The sequence below is a fragment of the Grammomys surdaster genome, unplaced genomic scaffold, assembly GCF_004785775.1.
Source record: "Grammomys surdaster isolate TR1022 unplaced genomic scaffold, NIH_TR_1.0 543, whole genome shotgun sequence".
Taxonomy (NCBI): Eukaryota; Metazoa; Chordata; class Mammalia; order Rodentia; family Muridae; genus Grammomys; species Grammomys surdaster.
Genome location: NW_021604962.1, coordinates 945,232 through 966,511, shown reverse-complemented (window position 1 = coordinate 966,511; position 21,280 = coordinate 945,232). Strand labels below are relative to the sequence as shown.

The following is a 21,280-nucleotide window of genomic DNA, read 5'->3' as shown; positions in this document are numbered from 1 at the left end:
TCACTGTTCTCGAAGAGTTCCATAATAGCTAGCCATCATTCTACAACTGTCACTGCATCTAGGGACCTGCAATGTCCGTCTCTCTTTTCTACTGCAACCTTCGTATCAGATCCCAGACTCTTTCCCAGTTTGCTTCATTAGAGGGCACATATGAGCATTTCTGAACTTTACAGGACTGAAGAAGATGATACAGAGGTTGTAACAGCATCCTCCAGTTCTCTGCTTCCACCCTACCAGGCTTTGGGACAGAGTGTGGTCTGGAGATGTTCTCTTCTGTCCAGTCGACAAGCCATTTCAACCAGCAGCCAGTTCCTCCACTAAATGAAGTCTTGCTAAAAGTCCTTGGCAGAGAAATGCCCGTGGAAGCACCAGCTTGTTTCAGGTGGCAGACACACAGCAGGATGTTTACATCCTGCCTCTCAGCCCCATTCACCTTGGATTAGTGAGGAGTCCCTATTGACTTTCCTGTTGTGGGAAGGGTAGACAGAGGAGGTCTTCATGGAATCAGGTGACTTTATTATGACAGCATAGCTGTTATTGGTGAAATTTTAGCTCTTCCCTGTAGATGGACCAATTGTGAAACTGCATTGAAAGATACTTGCATTCTTTTTCCTCCCAAAGTCTCATTGTTTCCTGTGTTTCTCTTCAGGGGCTTTGTGTGGTTAGTGACTCGCATAGGATGCTCTCTGTAAATGGTGAGCTTATATTCAGTGACGTCCTATATTTTCCAGAATTTCTGTGGTCAGGTTTGTATTTAGATAGATTTTATTTGGAGGTAAACAGCACATTTTAAACACTGCAACATCACTCTTGACCATGATTACTACGTTATTATACAAGCACTAATAAAGCATTCATTTTTTTAAATTAGAAAAGATGTTTGATCCAGGTGAGGTGATGGAAATTGTGTTTATTTTTGATGTGTTTCACAATAAGATGATAGTATGGCATTTTATTTTTTTCTTCAGGGAAGAATTTTTAAAGTGTTTATACCTTTGTTGTTAAATGCTGTTTGAATAGTTTCCAGGTGAGAAGAATTCAGGTCCTAATGATCAGTCTTCCCTCTACTAATGTATTCTTTTCATTTTCCATTGTTTAATGATGGACATTCTGGATGCTTTTTCTGTCATGTAGGACCAAATTGACAGCTATCTGAGAGGTATAAACTGGCCTGGTTAAGTACAAATAGGCTAGGGGCAATTCAGTGATGCTCAGAAGTTAGACAACAGGATTCCAAAGGCGCCCGGGATTGACCTTTCCACAGCCTTTCTGACAGATGATGGCTTCTGGAGTTTCTTATGATGTTTTTTTAAAAAAAGAGAAATACAAACAGCCTTCAAGCATGAGCAGAGGCCATCCTGGTTAGGATAGAACATTGATTTCAGACCCATCCCATTTGATTTGCTCTTAGGATTTCTTAAATGGCACATGGTCTCACTTTGTAAATTGCTGTACTTCATGTTAGTTAGTCTCCCTGTCCAGGTTGCTTATGCATAGGAAGCCCTTTTGAAAATACACTGCTAGGCCCCTTTCTCAGGCATGACAAAAGACAGAGACTTAAAAAAAAAAAGAAGAGCTGTATTTAAGCCTGTACATTCTTTGAAAGAGGAGAAAAATGTCCTTTTGGGCAGGAATAGACTTCTTCTTGAAAGCATTAAGGGAACAGTGTCATAGTGAAGAATCTAATTAGCTAGGCATTGGGAGTTCCTTTGCATGGCTTAATGTTTCAGTTCTGTTGAGAATGGGCATTCTATTTGCAGCAGTGGGGATTTTTTAGGTTGGCAGGGTCTTCACTCTGGAGCAGCAGAACAGAGGCACTCCCTTGCCTTGTGTAGATCTCATCCTTACACAAACTCCTCTTCTGGTCCTTCTGACTATAGATATGCCGTCAGGGAGAAAATGGTTATCCTGCGTGAATGCTATTTCCTTCTCTGTCTCTGTCTCTCTCTGCTTGCCCCCTCTCTCTCACGGTGTTATTTTAACTAGACTAGAATTGTGGATATCTCCTCATGGCAGGGCTTATTGTAGGTAGATAAACAGTAGTTTTTTTTAAAAAAAGCTTATAGCTTTAAAATGTTTATTTCTAGATATAGAAGCAACTTTTTTGGAAACTTTTTCCCTTCTAAGATACCAAATAAACCTTGATAAATTAGCAGAGCACAGTTGTGGGTTCAATTCTCATGAGAAAAGTGTTAATGATATTAAAAAATAGACGTGATTTTAATACTGAAACCTTTACTAGAACATACAAATGACTCTTTACCAGAACCACGTAAGTACATCAACCTATAGGCAGTAAGTATGCTGTAATAATCTGTCTATACTATTCATTCTTACCTTAATCTCATTGCCTTTTGTTTTCAAAGATTGGATGTTTATACACATTGGCTATATACACATTGACTGTACATTGTTAGGAAACTTTTTTCCAGTGCTTAAAATGATATTAATTATTTGAAACTGCCATCATATTTTATGGAACATTTGAGCAGAAATGTTACCCAAAGATGGCAATATGCTTGTCACCCCTGTGGTATGCAGAAATTGAAACAAAATGTGTTTCTGAAGGAGTTGACTTCTCTCTTTTATTCCACTGTTACAGAAAACACTGTGTCTCAGTCATGAATCTATAGGACAGCTTGTTAAAATTCAAATTCTAATGTGGTAGGACTCTGGTGGGCCTAACATTCCAGGCAGGGTCATTCTTGTTGGCTTGTAGCAAGGTATTTGGAGAAGGTCCTAGATGACGTGTGGGTCTCTGAGGATAATAGCATGACAAAGACACTATTTAGGCCCCGAAGAATAACAGAGATGCCACTCTTACCTTGCTATGAGTCATCATTAAGCTTTACTTTAAATTTTCCTTGTAATATAAAAAGTGGAAATACTAGAGTTTTATAAGTAGATGCATACACCTGTATGGACCTATAGGCAAACTACATCTTATAGAAAGCCAGTACTATAGTATTATAGTACTTACTTATAGTATAGTACTATAGAGAAATCTACTTAGATTTATTCTTATAACATCTACGAAAATTTCAACTGCTTGAAGCATACATATACATTCCCATTAGAAGTAATAACAACAGTTGTCCAACTTGTTGATTATACACATTAGATCAGAAAGACCGCGGTTCCCGAGACAGTATGACATGATGCAGCTTCGTGCATTCCCATTCAGCTTTGTCTATTAGTTGATGCGGGGATCAAATAAAATTAGGTCAGATCCAAGGAAAAACGTCAGTAGAGAAATACAGGTTTTATTATCCCAAAGAAACGAAATGGCCACAAATCCTGCTGAGGATAAAGGGAAAAGAAGTCTTTATGTATGGCCAGTGCATCCATGATGGAAGTCAGTAGAGAGGTTCCTCAAACTCAAGCCAGTGCTTCATGGGACCCAGCTACAGTATGTACCTAGGTATGTACTTCTGGGAATCTGAAGTTAGCATTGCACAGAGATACAGGCACATTTACGATTATTGCATTACTAGTTGTGAGAATCGAGAAAGAGAGAGAGAGAGAGAGAGAGAGAGAGAGAGAGAGAGAGAGAGCCAGCCTGTTTCTTGCTCGGCATCAGTAGATGAGCAGAATGTGGTTCTATACAGAATGGAATTTTATAGGGAGCTACCTAGAAGAATGACATCATGCCGTTTGCAGGAAAATGGTTAAGGATCATCACAGTAGGTGAAATAAATAAGACTTAGAACCACAAGTATCACATTTTTTTTCTTCTTTTGTGTGGAGAGCCTACATCCAGGGGAAAAAAGACACGAGAGTAGACAAGGACTATTAGCAAAGAGGAAGGGGCCAGCAGGAAGGGTGAGCGTGTGTGAATATGTGTGAGAAATTGTGATAGTGCAACTCATCATATTCTACAATTAACATTTACAAACATAAATGGATATTTTAAAAAGCATTTGAAAACAGGATCACCCTAATGGATATCGAACTCTGGTGAGTAGCAACAGTGGGTGAAAGCATTTCCATTGACCAGAAAAGACCTCAACTCAGAGGGTGTCTCCTTTAATGCAGTGCCTGGGGCTGATTTTTAAGATAGCCTACTTTTAGTTTAAAGGCAAAGGCTTATCATTGAGTAGTTATTGGCAGAGCATTTATTTCCTGGCCATACGTTTATCTTTAGGACACTAAAGAAGCAGAAAACATGGTTTATATATTCAAATATTTACAGTTTGGGTCTGAAATATGATTAACGCATGAGAAAAATAACAACAACCAAACTAAAACAAAGTCAGACTTCCTGCTGCTCCAACCAAATGTAGGAAAGCAAGCTTATGATAGTTTATATAAATGCATGACAGCAGCAGTTATTTAGGATAGACTGTGAGGCACAATCTAAAAGTGATGTAGTTTGTAGGCAGGTAGGCAGGGCATTTGTGGTTGCAACAATGACATTGATATAGGAACAGGACTATTGTTTAATAGAACCAAGGTTGTCAGATGACCTACAGTGTGAATTGCTGCACCATGCTTTGCATGATTGATTGCTTAGCCAGAATGTTCATGGTGCTATCACTGAGAAATGATTCTCCAATCTCACAGTTAGTGAAAATATGAGACCAGTGATGTCGAAGTGTTTGTGATGTGTACCACCTCAAAGGAAACACAATGAAGTAATTTAGTTTGTCTGGCACTTGATATATTTAAAGTCACTCACCAGTTATTACCTGGAGGCAGTAAAGGCCAAAGTAACAGCTAAGCAAATGGGAAGGCTGAGACACAGAATGTTTAAGAGGCTTATTGGATGTTGTTATGCGTCTTAGTTAATGTTGTTATAGAGAGGTTGATTTTGGAAAAAAAGATGCTAAATAATAAATCATCCATACATGTATTATTGTATCTACATACAGTTAATACACCCTATATCTTTGTTCCATGTGTTTATAGAGTCATGTTTATCTACATAGCTGCACAGACAAATAGACATGCAAATACACACCAATTGAGAAAAAAAGAAGCCGCAGTCTGAATTGAGAGAGGATGGAGTCCTTCTCAACCCAACAGGTTAAAATAAGAAAGGTGGCAATCATGGGCATTATTCCAGTAGAGTTATAAATTCCTTCTGTTCTTCATAATTCTGTGCTTATCTTTTTCTAGCTGAAATTCCCTTAAAGGTAGAATATTTTTGCTTTATAATTTTATAAAAAATATTTTTGAGAGAAGGAATACTTTACATAAAAGCTTGCAAATGACTGGGTGATTTTTATTAGGAGTGATTCTGAAAGTAGTTGTTGAGTAGGAGAAAATTCTTAGTCCCCCATGGGCGTAACGTACAAAGAAAAAAACAAAACAGAAATAGCTTCAAATTATGATATTGTCAACATTGTGCTTATCCCATGAATTGCATAGGCCCTGTGCTAGATACTCCCTTCATGAGCATCAGAAGACCAAGACCCAGCCACTGCTAAATGTGTGGCACATATTTGACATGAGTCAACTTGGTGTCTTTAAAAGCCATTCTCTTCTGGTAGCTGCCTTCTACTGTGAGTGTGAGATAAGCAAGTAGCACAGGCCAGTCTTAGAGACATGCTAATCACCAGGAAATGGCTGATTCAAAGGGACAATTTTCAACCTGAATGAATTCACTGTAAGTGAATGCCAGGCTTAACCGAATCACGTGGTACTCTTTCAGATCCATTGCTGAGGCTTCTGTAGACAGTTGTCTAGGTTTTACATAGAAGCAAGCAAAATGCATGGGTCAAACTCTGACTTTTGAAGCCCCCAACTCCATTCGAATTATCTGACTTTTAATATTTTCCTTTCGCTTGTTAAACAAATTATCTTCGTTTTTTAAACCAAGTTAGGATCTACCAACAAATTAGCAGACTTCTGTTAAGGATGGATGGGCCAACTCCATAAGATAGAACTATACCTGATATTATCAATGAGGCCAAGAACCTGAAAATAAACAATTCATGGATCCAGCCCCAGTGAAGACCTACTACTATTTTTTTTCTGCTAAATTAACGTAGCAATAAAACTACTTCCAATGATACCCATAAAACAATGCGTCGCTCAGCCCTCACAGAGAAGCTTCTTATTATAGTAGACAGTAACACATCTGGACAATGAGGAGCGCATGAGAGACTTTGGAGTACTTAGCCCTGAATGGGATATCTCTGTCACAGTCTTCCCTTCAAGGCTCAGGGATCTATGTAGAAGGGGTGGCAGTGGAAAGACTATAAGGGCCAGAGGTGATAGATGATTCTAAGGAAACAGTCTTTTCTAGGCACAACAGAGCAAATGCACGTGTGAATGCATAGAGATTATGACAGCATGCACAAGACCTTCACAAGCTCAAGCCAGACAAAAATCCCAATGTGAAGGAGGGCAAGTCCATCCCGAAACAAGAAGCCATTTGCAAAAGATAGGCGCTGGGAGAAGGAAAGTCAGTTTTCTTCAATGGCGTGATGTTGGGTGTTATCAACCACACTTCACACTCAGGATTAGTTAACCAGCATAAATTGCACTCTGTCTTTTTTGTGCCTTTTTTTTTGTTTTTGTTTTTATTGCATTAGAGAGAAGGAAAATGAAGTTGGTGGTAAGGGAAGTAGGGACGAAGTGGGAGGAGCTGAAGGGTGGGAAAGAATTTTATAAAATATACTATGTGAAATCTTCAAAGAAAATTTAAGTAAAAGATAAATGGGTCAGACTTATTCAGATGAATCTGTGTTTTCATCTCTCACCTACATCAATATTTTAAGTTCTGTTGACTTCATTGCAAGAAAAAACCAGTTTATTCTGGTATTTGTAATGATTTATTGTCTTTAAGTGTTTTCAAGCACCACAAGGCATCCCTGCTTATGTAACTCTTGTCACTTCTGTTTTTAAATGAAGTGTGAAAAACCGCAGCTGGGGAAAATGTCCCCTTAATTCCCATTACTGTTGTCATGCCTCACCTTCACATGGGGTGGGAGTGTGTCTGTTTACTGTGAGTGGCCTTGGGCACATGTACCCAAGATATTTTCTTCATGGTCCCATGATTTGAGAAGATCATTTTTAAACTATCGAAGCCTCTTGTGCTTCATGAGTTTGTCAGCAAAAATCTACTAGAATCTAGAGGACTGTTGAGGACGAACTGATTTTGAAGGCTGTAAAACCAATGTAAGACCAAGCCATCACCCTATGGGAAAGGTAGGTTGTTGAGATTGTTAATTAAAAGGAATCTTTGCAGTGTAAGTATACAAAATATAGCACTCACTGAAGGGCTTCATAACAATGCTTGTTCTAAGTGTCTGGGACTGAATCAGCAGAAGGCCTCTGGAGAGTGGTAATTTTTTTTTTTTTTTTTTTTTTTTTTTTAGCACAGTTGTGGCTTAGCTTGAGAAGAAGGTTTTTCATCCTAAGATGACCAAGAAAGACTGTGCAACAGATGGTGGAAGCTGATGGTCTATGGGAATGCTCTAAGTCTCCTGTGCTTGGAGCAGTTTTAGCCTGTACTCTTTGTGTATGACCCAATGTTCATATCCTTAAAAATATGTGTAGCTAATAAAATCAGTTAAAATTACTATGGGGGATGGAGAAATGGCCCAGTGGTTAAGACTGCATTGCTCTTGCATAGGACCAGCATTTGGAGGCTCATATCAGGAGGCACAGAACTGCCTGTAACTAACTCTGAGTTATCTGATGCCCTCCTTTGGCCTCTGCTTGTACCCATACACATAGACTCGTTCTCTTGTACATATGCTTTGTCTTTGTCTCTTCCACATTCACACAGACTTACATATAAACCTTTAAATATTTAAATTTAATTTTTTCTCAGTATTTAATCTCTGATTACTGACTTAGTCAAATTGCCCTACTTTCACAGACTAATTTCCATGATTCTAACATATTTCTAAATAAACATGATGGCTTCAAGTTATATTTCTGCATCTATGTGGGACCTGTTCTCAGACATCAACATTATAAGTTGGATTAATTTTATTTTTTTAAAGCTTTCCTAAGCATTATAGATCTACTAACTTACCTTGCCTCCCCAGGAAATTTAATAATAATTCTTTTTTACGTGTTCTTGGTGTTATGTTATCTTTATAGTTGCACAATAACATGGGTTAGAGAATCTCAGTTGTTGATCCTTTCGTGTCTTGGTTGCCTTGTCTAAATTAGTGACTCAGACTTGAGTCATGGGATGGCAGTCAAACTGACTTTCCTCTTTTAGGGGTTACTTCACATATGCTGTTAAAAGTTAAATTATTTTAAAAACTTCCTTCTGCCAATGGGCATTTCGTTTTGCAGTCTGTTGTCTGTCCACCAGATGTGCATTTTGTAGTATTTTATTTGGGGAACATTACCTATCCTTCAGCATACGGCACTGTTATATTGCCCTGGGTTGTTATCCCTGGAGCTGACCATGTTACTCTAGTTTTTATACTGGTACTACTCAGCAGTCCCCCACCACAACCCCAGCCCTGAGCCATCCATGTCTTCAGTGAGCTTCCTACTTGGTCTAGCCTATTGGGCTATTCAACATTCTCTTTGTTAAGACCAGGTATATTGTATTTCATTTATTTTTTTTTCTATTGTACTTGCTATTCCTCTTTTAGTAGCTTTTATCACTGGGAATCATATTTAACTCATTTTTTAACTCATTCGATTTAAACACAATATTATGTTTCATTTTGATGGTTGAATAAGCAACCACAGTTTTGTCAGTGGGAACTCTGTTAGATCAATTCTCTTGCTAACATTTTTCATCATATTTAAAAAAGGATCCTAGCTTCTAGTTAATAGCGAGAGATTTCCTAGCCTCCATTTATTTTTCTTTGATTCTTTTCTCCAACCTGCCCTCGACACTTATATCCTGTGGGCTGGAATCTATTTTTTTTCCAGTGGGAGGTCTAACATCAGCCAGAATCCAGGCATCCAGTGGGGATGGATATGGAAGTTGGAGATGGATGAAAGGGTTACTATTTATTGACTAGAGAAATCTCCTTTGTTGGGTGCTTGCTAACAGGTTATAGAGAGATTCACTGAAGGCTGTGGTTGCAGGAGAGTAGCACCTGCATGTAATTTGTCTTCTGGGGCCCTCTCTGACTGCTGGGTCTACATTATTCACTCAATGATTTTATGCTAAGGGTGGCTAAGAAATTACAGCTTCCATCAAGGAGTGGATACTGTTTTTATTTCACCTTGCTGGATCTTTTTTCTGAACAAGAGCTTTTTAAAATTCAGGGTCTCCAGGAGAACTGTCAGGTTGGTGTACCGAGGCCCCAGAGCTGACTCCAGGTGTTTCAGGAAGACCTGAGCTCCACTTTCTGTTGATCTCACCGTTAACAAGAGATGGGGAGATCACATTTAAGTCCTTTGACCCTAATACCGGATACATAACACCCTATTAGAAGAGTTTATGTTGTCTTATGTGGAAAACTCAGTTTAGATTTCCTTCCTTGATGAAGATTCATGTACAAAGATGGTGTTGATACTGGTATGATTCATGGCAGCCTGGTTGTACTGTAGATCAGTAAAAATTGTGCAGAAGTTTCATTATGTGGAGAAACTTGTTCATGAGTTTTAGAGTACTCATGATGTTATGAAGTTGTGGTGGATGGTACTCAGTACGTAGTTATACACAGCAATCATGACAACCATTGCTTATTTTGTCCTGGATTTGTTAGTGATATATGCCACAGTGGCTTGTTTTTGTTGCTGTTGTTATTGGTTTTGTTGTTATTGATGCTGGTGATGATTGTCGTGGTAGATTTTCTGTTTTTTGTTTTTTCTGTTCCGATATCAGAGCACTTCAGACTGTTTCAGTGAAATGTGCATATTAGGTTTCTATGCTTAGGTAATGTAGTACCACAAAGGCACAGGCTTCTTATTTCAGTTTCAATAGGCTGAAAGTCAGGATGTGTCACAGGGTTTCTTTGCTGAGATCTTTCCAGGCTGAAATCAGGTTGGTGGTTCTCACCTGGAGTTCCAGGTCCTCTAACATGTCCACAGAGCTACTTTTACTGTGTGTGCAGTTGTGTGGCCCCCAGGTTTCTGGTGGTTGTCAGGTAGAGGCCATGTTATGCCTTATGCCCTCACAGTCCTCAGGATCATCACTGGTATCTCTCAAACTAGTCAACTCACATCTTACTGCTTTGTTTTTCCTGGTTTTGCAGAGATCTCTTAGTTTTGTTTATCCCATCAGGTAATCTAATGTTTACACATAGAACAATATATTTCTATGGTATCACTTCATAATTGCACAAAATAGAGAGGGAGTCATTCAAAGGCAGGAGATACTAGGTGTTGTTTTAGAATCCACCTATTGCAATGAGCTTCAGCTAAAAAATCTTGGTGACAGCTATTCATGAACATACATATTATTATCTTAGTGTCAGGATTGTGACTTTTAAATAGAAGCTTTTGATGAATGTCTCAGAGCCTCTGCTCTTTTGTATCAAACATAAGTTGATTAATTATTTGGATGAATCTTTTTGTATATGAGTTATTATAAGAAGACTGAGCAAGGCATTATGGGAGAAGGATGCAATAACTTGGTATGGTCCTTACTTTCAAGAACTTAGGTAATGAATTGTTGAATCTTAGATGCTGGAGAGAAGACTCAACAGGTAAGAGAACTTGCTGCTCTTGCAGAGGGCCTGTGTTGTATTCTCAGCATCCCTTGGCAGCTTACAAGTGTTTGTAGCTCCAGTTCCAGGGGTTCCAATGCCATCTTCCAGATTCTGTGGGTACCAAGCATGTCTGTGGTGCATTTGCTCTTCAGATGGAGTCAACCTGTATGCTCTTCCAAAAGTTGATCTTTAAACTTTAACCATTTAACCTTTATTAAATGTTTTTCCATTTTCCTCACTTGATAGCATAGAGCGATGCAGAAACTTGTTTACTTAAGAAAAAACTGTGAAACCAATTTCATTCAAATGATAGTTTCTTTAGAGAGAATTGTGAACTTAGTGTGTGGGTTTTCTATGGCTATGACATAATGGCTGAGGTTCCTTGAAACCTGGAGAGATTCCTCTGTGTCCACCACAACTCTCCACACTTCTGCTTGGCTGTTGTTTGGGAGCCTGAGGCTAAGCAGAACACCCCAGTCAAGTGCAGAGTAGTGCAAAGCTGCTCATGTTATGGCTACTGTGATTCCTAGTGAGAGCAAGGGCAAGCTAGAGAGAGAAGCAGAGGGAGCGGGAGAGAGAGATGGAGTGAAAGAAGGAGGTGGAGAGGATGTTCTAGAATCTTAAAGTTAAGGAAATGCACAAAGCCAATGGCCCAACTTCCTTCTGCTAGGCCCCGCCTACTAATGCTTCTGCCATCTCACAATAAAGTTGAGGTGAAGACCATGAAGGCTTTCACACATAGCCTTGGGAACTCCTAAGATCAAAAGTGTGATACCTCCCTCACAGAAAAGCTAGAGTTTGCAAGCAAACTCAGAATTTCTAGAGGATAGGGAACATGAAAGTGTTAGAATACAAGGTGGTAAATGGGGACAAAACCCCAAAGGACTAAAGTAAACTGTGTGAAGGAGCAGGCTGAGTACTGAGAGAGGGATCCTGGTGTTGGGAGGGAAACAGGGGTCCAGTGCTATAACCTTCAACTGAATGACACGGGGAGTCTTCCACTGATGGTATAATTTGTTAGCTTTGGAGTTCAAAAGAAAAACCCACCATCATCCTCAAGTATTTATTACCTAACTACTATTTCAACTTGTCTTCAGACATAAACCTTTGAAACAGAGTAACACCTTTCCTCAGTTAGCTTCTGTCAACCAACTCCTGTGGCCCTCAGTATTTGCCTCTCTGATCCAGGCCAACTATGGATGGCTTTTTTGTTGTTTGTTGTTGTTGTTTATGAATTCAGGTTATCCACTCTTTTGATGATTTAGAAATATCCACTTGCTGTCAGATGATAGAATCTGAGACAGAGTCAAGAACCTTATAGGATATGTGGCCTGTGCCATGTTTTCCTTTGGTTTTAGATAAGTACCTTTTCTTTGAGTTTATGCAGAATAATATAGTAGGCTTTTTTGGTATTTCTTAAAATTGAAGTGAACACTGGAATAAAAAAAAATAGCCTGTTTAGTGATAGTGATGTTTCAGTGAAGAGTCCTCAGTTCATTTTTTTTATTTTCCAGATATGTGTCACAAAGATGTCTACACGGAACTGCCAGGGAATGGATTCAGTGATCAAGCACCTGGACACAATTCCTGAAGATAAAAAAGTCAGAGTTCAGAGGACACAGAGCACCTTTGACCCATTTGAGAAACCAGCCAATCAAGTCAAAAGGGTACATTCTGAGAACAATGCTTGCATTAACTTTAAATCCTCCTCTGCTGGCAAAGAGTCACCTAAAGTTAGGCGGCACTCCAGCCCCAGTTCGGTAAGTACAGCCTTCTCCCTCCCATTTATCAGGCAGTAAACAGAAGGACTAGCCTTCTTCAGGCCCACACACCGAGGAAGACAGCAGGCGGTGTTCGCAGTGCGGTTTTATGCACTTTCTCCCAGGGAGGGTGAATATTTTGGAAGAGAGAAAGCTATAAGCAGACTCTTGATTTAAGAGTACCCAGCAAGCAAATGAATGAAGTAATTTAACTTATTCTTAAGTTAAATTAACTTATTCTTAAAAAAAAAAAACACTTCCCACTTTTTTCTTCTTTTAAAAAATAAGATTGTTTTGGAGTTAGACGAATTTATCATTAAAAATCTCTTCAGCCTCTTAGAGATGTTGTGGGAAGTTTTAAATCAGCAGATTCACACAGCATTTCAAGAATGGACATTGTTCACGAGGGTTTCATGGTTTGTTTCCAATGGCAATAGTTTAGAATTTAACAGCAAGGCACTGATCCTCAAAGGGAAACGCCTTCATTTTAGGAACTCCTAAGCTGGAAACCAAGCCAATTCTTGCCTTTTGGCCAAGGTGCCTTTGTTTTCTATAACAGAATCCTTGGGTTCCTTCAAAATTAGAAATTCACATTTCCTCCTTCTTGAGGTGGGGAGTCCTTAGGGCTCTGGCAATGTGAGATGAGCTCACTGCTCTCCACAGGTGTCACCTCTGTCAGTGCCCCTGGGGTGGGGACAGTTTCAACATTCCCATTATGGAAGAGGCATTCAATTGCAAGTTGCTTGTTGCTTTTTCACTTACAAAATTGCAACCAGAACCCATACTTCCAGAGGCTGGCTGGCATTTAGCATTGTAAAAGTATACTGTGATCTTTGAAATGGAATAATTTTCAGATTTAACCTAAACTTAATGATCTTTTGACATGGATGCCTGAAGATTTTAAAACTGAGAGGGAAATGTAAAGGGAACTTGGTTTCTGTTATCTTGGTAAGAACACATGTCATTTGAAAAAACATGGAGTTCCAAGTTTTCATGAAAGCAAACCCAGCAAGGCCCCTGAGCGGCTTCAGTAGTCCCTGTGCTTCAGGTCCAGCTCTGAGCTGCTGAGCAGTGCTAGTGGTAATGACGCTCAAGCAAAGTAATGTGACTTCCACACTTCTGAAGCGTGGGAGTGTGCCCCCCCCCAGTCCTTTCCTGTAACCTTACTGTGTGACTATAAGGAGGATTTGCTTGGGACACAGCTCTACCATTAATTTCTCAGAGAAGCTTCATTTTAGTATTATATATAAGAAGTTGAGAGTTGTTGAGAGAAGATCCTACCATGTTGAGAATTGTATGTAGTTCTATGTAGTTAACCCGTTATCATATATGTATGATTGATTTGTAGAAATTATTGTACTAGATATTGTAATGAGGCGATCTTATACTAAAAAGTGCTGCCTGAGTTCAAATCAAATGACCATCTATCCTGTATGTTATTTGGGATTCCTAGCTACAGCGAACGGGCCTAATTCTCTTTTTTTTGCTGTTGTTCTAATTGTTCCTGTAAGTGCAAAAAGCTTTTATAAATTGTTATTATCATTTTTAACTTTTTATTGGTTCTTTGAGAGTTTTACAACAGGTACCCCAGTCCCACCCATCTCCTGTCCCCCTCATATCTGCTCCTCACTCTTTCAACCTCCCCCCCAAATCCTACACAAACAAAAGAGCAAACACCACCAACAAAATAAAGCATAGAAAACATCTCATTGTGGAAGCTGTAGTATGTCACCGTGTGTCCCACAGTGTACCACCTTGCCCACGTATCTGCAGTTGCCAATGTTCATTGCAATCTAGTCACTGGTCTGGTTCAAGATCTCTCGCTTCTGTGACACCATCTACATTGAATCCTCATCAGGACACTTCCCAGTCATCCCGTTGTTTCCCTGTGTCATGGAGATCCTGCAGCGTTGGGAAGCAGGACTGTTCCTTTTACATGCCTCAAGCATTCACAGATGGATGAGTTAGGGTGGGACAACACAGAGGACTGGATCTGGGCCTTGGTGGAAGCTGAGTCTGTCAGCCCATCAATTAATTCTCCCTTATCTGCACCACCTGGAGAGGCTCCTCAGCACTGCTCTGGCTTGGCAACCCAGTACTGCCATCAGCAGGAGGCAGGGTCAGCTCTCATGCCTTCTGGGCTGGCTCATTACTACCAGAGGGGGAGGGTACCCACACCACCACTGGAGAGTGACACTTAGGAAACAAGATCTGATTGCTGCAAGTGTTTTATTGCTATTGAGAGTCATGCAGTTTTAGAACTCAATGCATAAATTGTAATATAAACATAAGTTGTGTGCTTTGAATATTCATTTATAAATGTCAATAAAGAATTAGTTCCTTATCAATTTTAGCCTGGGCCCACCTGTATGATGTATTTGGTATTTCTCTCTCATAAAGTTTTGTTATTGCAAGTGACTTACCTTAAAAGATCAAATATAATAAAATTTGGGCAGATGGTAGTGTCATACATTTTGAAACTCATTATATAATTAGAGAAACTGGTAGAGTAAAACTGAACCGGAGGAAAGTATCTCAAATAAGCACACAGCCCTCGATGGCTCACGTAATGGAGGAGAGCCGGGAGAGTGCAGGGACGTCCCAGGGTATTTAGGTGGACTTTAAGCTTTCTTTTGAGACTAGGCTAGAATGACAATTTGGCGCACTTTCCTACCCAACATAGAAAGTATTGGAGTAAATTCTGCACAGGGTAGATTCAATAGGTCCAAGGGAACGAGGAGGTTCAGAAGCAGTGACAGAAAGAAATGGCATTAGGCACAGCTGGTGACTTATGGGATAATAAGGAATACACAAAGAGAGTTTCCTCTGTTACATTTGTATCTATGGATGCATTTACTTAACATTTTAAGCTTACATTAATAGATAGCATTTGGTGATATATTACTCATACTACAGAATGCTCGCAATACAGAAAGTAGAGTGTACAATGATTAAATGTCTAGCTTTTATTACCCCATAGTTGCATTTTTTCATTTGTCCATATCTGGCAAGATAGATAACCTCATTTCACCCTCTACAGGAGTGTTAGTAAGATCATTTTATACCTGTGACGACGGAGGAAATCATGCCCTGTGAAAACCATTGGCACAGCTTTCTGTTACTTTTGGAAGCATTTCCTGATATAGCTGTGGTTGCAAAGTCTAAGAGCACCCTTTGCCCTGGTACAGCATCTCAACTGTATCTTCTTCTCATCAATATTTCAAAACACTGGTTAGTTTGAGTTGTCCCTAAGAGTAGAGTTGAGAAGAAACAACAACTTGATGAAGTGTGATCCTACACCTCCTGTTACAATGAGGACATGATTATTTCTTACACGTAGTATAAATACTCCACAAAAGAAAGACTAGAGCCTACCTAAATCCCTGAGACTTCAGACATACATAAGACTGTTTTAAAACAGTAGAAACTGTTTTAAAATGCCACACCTTGGAATGAGGATGTGACTCAAGGGCAGAAAACTTGTCCATCGTGGATAAAGCCCTGTGTTTAATCTCTAGTATTGTACAAATCAAAACACACACACAAAACAAAACAAAACAAAAAACAAAGAAAAACAAACAAACAAACAAACAAAAAACCAAAAAACCCCCCAAAACAAACAAAAAGCCAACCCCCCCAAAACAAAACAAAACAAAAAACAAAAAAACCAAAAAACAAAGAAAAACAAGCGAACAAACAAAAAACAAAACAAAACCCCAAAAAACAAACAAAAAAGCCAAAAAAGCCCCACACAAAACAAAACAAACAAAAAAACCCCAGAAACTAAAACCACTGCAAACCATAATCACACCTTCATTTCATGTGCATGTGTGTTCCTGTGTGCCTATATGTGTGCATCGTGCATGTGCATGCATACATGCACGTGTGTGTGTGTTTAAGCTATAGTTTGTTATGTTAGGATCAGCAGCTAAAGTCCAGTAATAAAGACTACCTTGGTATAAGAAGCTATTATACTGTCTACTTGTAGTCCCCCTTCCCCAGATCATGGCATATTAAAATTCAGGCATAGTATAAAGCATATAAAATCATAACAATTAACATATTTTAAAAAGGTGTTTGATAGTCCATTCACTACATTTTGCTGAGTAGCTGCTTTCTCCACTACCAGTAGTATTTAATGCTATGACAGATTCTCTGAGCACTCACTGGCCTTTGCTGTCACTTTCTGCCCAGCCTATCAGTACTCTCTTATGAGCTGTAGCTGTTGGGAGTCCCATAGGTAGACTGTCTTGGTGGCTCAGGTTAGAAGGTATTTTATTAATTAGGGCTGACATCTGCTGAGGCTGAACAGAACTTATTTTCCAAAAATTGAATGTTTAGGTAGAGTTTCTGCATACATTCTACAAAGTACTGCATACCATGAAAATCTTCCTTCCCTAGTAGGTAGTGTCAACTCTGGAGAGAGGGGAGGAAGGTATGGGTTTGCAATAAGGCTGGACACAGACTCATTCTGTGATAGTATGCTTTTGGCATTGCTTTACTGCTGGTAGTAAAAAAATCCCCACGCCGAAGGAAACCTCCTTGTCATCTTGTTTCCATGTCTGGTATTTGGATTCATACCTTTGTCCAGCATTTAGATCACCTTTGCTATTAAGTTGTCTATTAATGAATTGTGAATTGCCTTAGCAATGCAGCAAAACTATTGAGAGATAAGAGTCTGCCTGTTCAGGGGTTCGAGGAAAAACCAAACTGACTGGCAGCGAGTGTCGGTCTACGAGTTTGTTATGAGATTACAGAGTTCTGATTGACCCCTTCCATCCCTGACTCTAATACCCATGCAGCAACACAGAGTACTGCAACAGTTCTTAGTCATGGTTTTCTTGCAGTTAGTGGTGGTATCTGATCTTACATGGCTGCCTAACCAAGGCTGTGCATTGAAGACTTGTTCATTACCCATGCCTTGTGAGGTAGGACCTAGACGAGGGAAACTAGGTCATGTGACTTTCAAGGGATATTGTTTGGACTACCTAACCTGTTTCTTGTTTCTCTCATCTTCCACTTTTCTTTCTCTTCTTTCCCCTCTTTCCCTTCTCCCTTCCCATCTTCTTTCTTCTGCCCCAATCCCACCTGCTATGTATGAGGTAAGGAGACCTTCTGATATGTGCTGTTCTCATTTGGAACTGAGCCATCTCAGGCCAAAAGGTGGCCATGGAGTCTGGTGACCTTGAACCGAAGCCATGAATCCATGTAAAGCCTTCCTCTTCTGTGTTGTGAATCTTAGGTACTTTGTCAGGAGAGATGAAAGGCTGATGACACAGGAGTTCTCCACAGCCTCAGACAAACAGCCTCTCATTCTTACTGAGGAGTAGTCTTCCATCAAGTCAGTGTGGAATGTGCACATATACATTAAGGGCCATTCATGCGTTTATAATGATGAAGTTTAAACAACTACCTACCCCTAGTTCTAGGAATGAGAGTTCAGCCTAACGTCGAGCTAAGCATAATTAATATTTCCCCCATTTGGGTGAAAATTCAATCCATGGAACTGTGTTTACCATGGCAGTAGTAATAAAGGAAAGAGATTTTCATTCCTCCTCAATTACTTTAATTTTAGTTCTGCCAGTAGCTACAGAATCCTTGATAAGTTTTGTTATTTCTCCAGCCTTACGTTCTTCATGTCCACATGAGGATAGATAATAGAATCAATCTCCCAATGTGTCCATCAGGATTAAATTTAGATAATAGACACCAAAGGCTGACAGGCAAGCCTTTTGTATGTTTGCTGTGTGTTACCTCTATTGAGCAATGAAGTGGAGCCGCTAAGGTCCTGCCTCCTGAGTGGCAGCGTGGGCCAGCACTGTTCAGCTGCAGTACCCACACTTTCCATTACCGAGACCAATGTTCCCCTCCAGTGAGCCAGACAATTGACAGTCCTTTGCACCTCTATTCTGTTTTTGAAAAATGTATTAACATTATCTCATTAAATTCAATGTCTCCATGGAGTGTCTGTTAGCAATTGCACATTAGCCAGCTGGATTTCCAAGTCACCATGGTGCTTTCAAGCATCCTCTCTAAGTAGAGAAGCGATAAGAAGGAAACAGTTGTCCCAGAAGGCTGTGTCCGCCCGTTTGTGCACCTGAGGTTGCAGAGCCAAAGCTAATGCTCAGGGCGACTGCATCTTGGTTTGATCGTGTGTCTTACTTAAACAGGACAGAATAATAACCTTGTATGAAGAAAGGCAAATGAAATGCCTGACCTTTTAATTTAAAAATAGGACCCCCTCCTTATAGAGTATTCTTGGTCTTGTTCATTTGATCGGAGGGGTTTTACTCTTGGCCTCTTTAAACACTTGGCATTTGGATTCCTTATTTATATACATGATAATTGCACATCAGACTACTTTTCCATGCTGAAAATAGGATACTCACTTGTGAGACTCTAATCCTCAAAGCTCAGACTGTCTCGTATATACCCTGTTCCAAAGAACCATTCTTTCATAGACCAGAACTGTTTTTAGAGAGGAATCACATGCCTTTGATTCATCTTATGAAGCCTGTATGATTGATCCGCAAATTATACTGTATTTCCACAATGTCTGATAGTTCCACAAGGCAAATAGTTGATTGTTTTACTGCAAAATGTGGCAAAGTATTAACTTTCTGCCATTGCAGTGTTAATAGAATGTACTTTAGCCACAATGATTGATACATCTAAATCCATTTACTTAGAGAAAGAAATCTACGTGCCATTAGTATCTTCCTTTGCTTGATTTTCTTTCTTGTGAAGAAGATGGGATTTTTTTATATAAAACATGGAAACTTTAACATTTTAAAAGATTTCCCTGTGCAGTTTTTTTAGTGTCTTATTTGAATGCAGTTACATATTCATGGCAGATTATGAAGAGTGAAACATGACAATGTTTAGTCAGTTATTTGTGCCTCTTCCAAGAGAGGAAAACATGGCCTCCATTCTCCCTTCAGTTCGTGTGGTTCTTGTCCTTTCCTCAGCGTGTAGGAGCCACATAGGCCCTGAGAGGAGCAGAGGGGTGTTTTCTGCAGTTACCTTTTTCTTCAACTCAGATTCATTGTGAAAGGAGCCCAAAAGCAAATTCGAAGCTTTTTCCACTCTGATTTAAAATGATTTAGAGAGGAACTGTGAACACAATATTTTCTCCATTGAAGATCATTTTATACTGAAGTTTAATATAGGTTTGACAATTTCTATTTCAAACTTGGGCTCAGGAGGGTGATGGCGAAGTGTGACATGCTCAAGCTGTTTCCTGGAGATGAGAATGAGGGAGAACATAACCCACACGGGGCTAGTCAGGCGGCTCTGAATGCAAATGCCCATCGCATCTTACACGATTTTTATGTATATTTTTTGAAGAGAAAAAGTAAAAAGCTCTTCAGTGTAATGTGTAACTGAACATATATGGAAACAAAATCTCATTAAAAAGAAAAAATAAAACGACTTGGATCTCCTCTGCAACTCCCATCCTGTCTGTATTAAAATTTGAAGTATATTCATCTATCACCAGTCTGTGTAGTTTTCTGTGGCCTGCATTGAATCTCCCCTTACCCCCAATCTCTGTGTTGAAATTCTAAACCACAGTACCGCAGACCCCATTGAAAGAGGGGATTGAGTGAAAATATAGTCATTGGGCTGTTACCTAATCCAGTTATCTGGTGTTCTTATGACCCAGGGAGGGACACTACAGAGGTAACACAGGCTGAGAAGTAGTAGGAGATGGCCGACCCTGAGCAGCTTCTGCAGAGACTGAACCTGCCTCCGCTGTCTTGATCTGCTGTATTGCATACAGCAATTGGGAGACACCATTTTTGTTGTTGATGCTACCCAGGCTGCAGCATTTGGACACCTCTAACAAACTAAGCCATGTCGAAAAGACAATGCTTTGTTATGAGTTAGGGTGTTTTCTTAAAATATTGTTAATTACCAGATTTTGCTATTTTTTTTTTGTACCGTGTGCTGAATGGGAACAGATTAAAGCGACGAGTTTTGCTTTGAGAAAAAAATGTGTTTAATTAAAACTGAGCAGAGAGTTTTGGGAAAGTCATCTTTCTGGGAGAGTGTCCCATTTCTACGGTTAGACTAGAGTAAATGATGCCGAAAGTGTTGTACGGCCCTAGTTATTTCTGATTTCTCTGAAGACAAGAATTCTATTTTGGGTTTGTACTTCATTAAAAATTTAGCGACATGTAACTATGGAGCTTGGTGTGGCTGTGTGGAATTGTCCTCAGTGGATGATTTGTTGAAGAAATGGGTTACTATGGTGTTCAAGTTTGTGGCAGATTGAGTAATTGATCCTAAGAGCTTCTTTGCAGTCTGTGCTGCTGTCTTTGACATGTTCACTCTGCCTGTAAAGATGCTCAGCCAGCAACTAGAGATATGCATGTTTAATATTTGAGACTAAGAATATACTTCTCTTTAGATCAATATTAAAAATAAGAAGGAGAGTTTGCCTTACTCATCTTCTTTAGTATGTATATAACTTCAACTTACTGATCATGTCCTATACACTTGGAAAGAAATCGGCATCCCAATTGTCCAATCGACTTCTTTTCCACCATCATTGGTTTTTTGTTTGTTTGTTTGTTTGTTTTTAAGACAGTGTCTCACTGTGTAGACCAGGGAAGTTTTGAACACAGGGAGATCTGCCTGCCTTTGCCTCCTAAGTGCTGAGATGTGACTACCACATCTTACTTCCGTCATTGAAATTTTTAGTGAGACTGCTTTAAACTTGTAAACTATATAGAGCTGACACCTTGAGATGACATTGAGATGTTCCAATTAAACAAAGGATCACATTTTATTGTCAGGTGTTCTGAGTCCTTACTTTTATTACTTATTTATTTAATATAAAGTCACAGGTTTCATTATGATATTTTCCTCCTCTCCCTCCTCCCACAGCTCATGCCAGTCTGAGTTCTTATCACTTGAATCTATTACCCTCTCCAC

The 21,280-nt window shown here is 39.5% G+C and overlaps 1 protein-coding gene across 3 annotated transcripts in view; it reads left to right on the top strand.

Moving 5' to 3' along the window:
- Positions 1–21,280, top strand: part of Cdk14 (cyclin dependent kinase 14) — a 472,739-nt gene that overhangs the window by 109,415 nt on the left and 342,044 nt on the right. For 2 of the 3 annotated variants that reach the window (XM_028781762.1, XM_028781763.1), the window contains one exon: positions 12,098–12,343. In XM_028781762.1, the coding sequence (XP_028637595.1) occupies positions 12,098–12,343 (246 nt within the window). Of the gene's footprint in view, positions 1–12,097; positions 12,344–21,280 lie in introns of those variants that run through there. The other variant, XM_028781764.1, reaches the window with a different exon arrangement.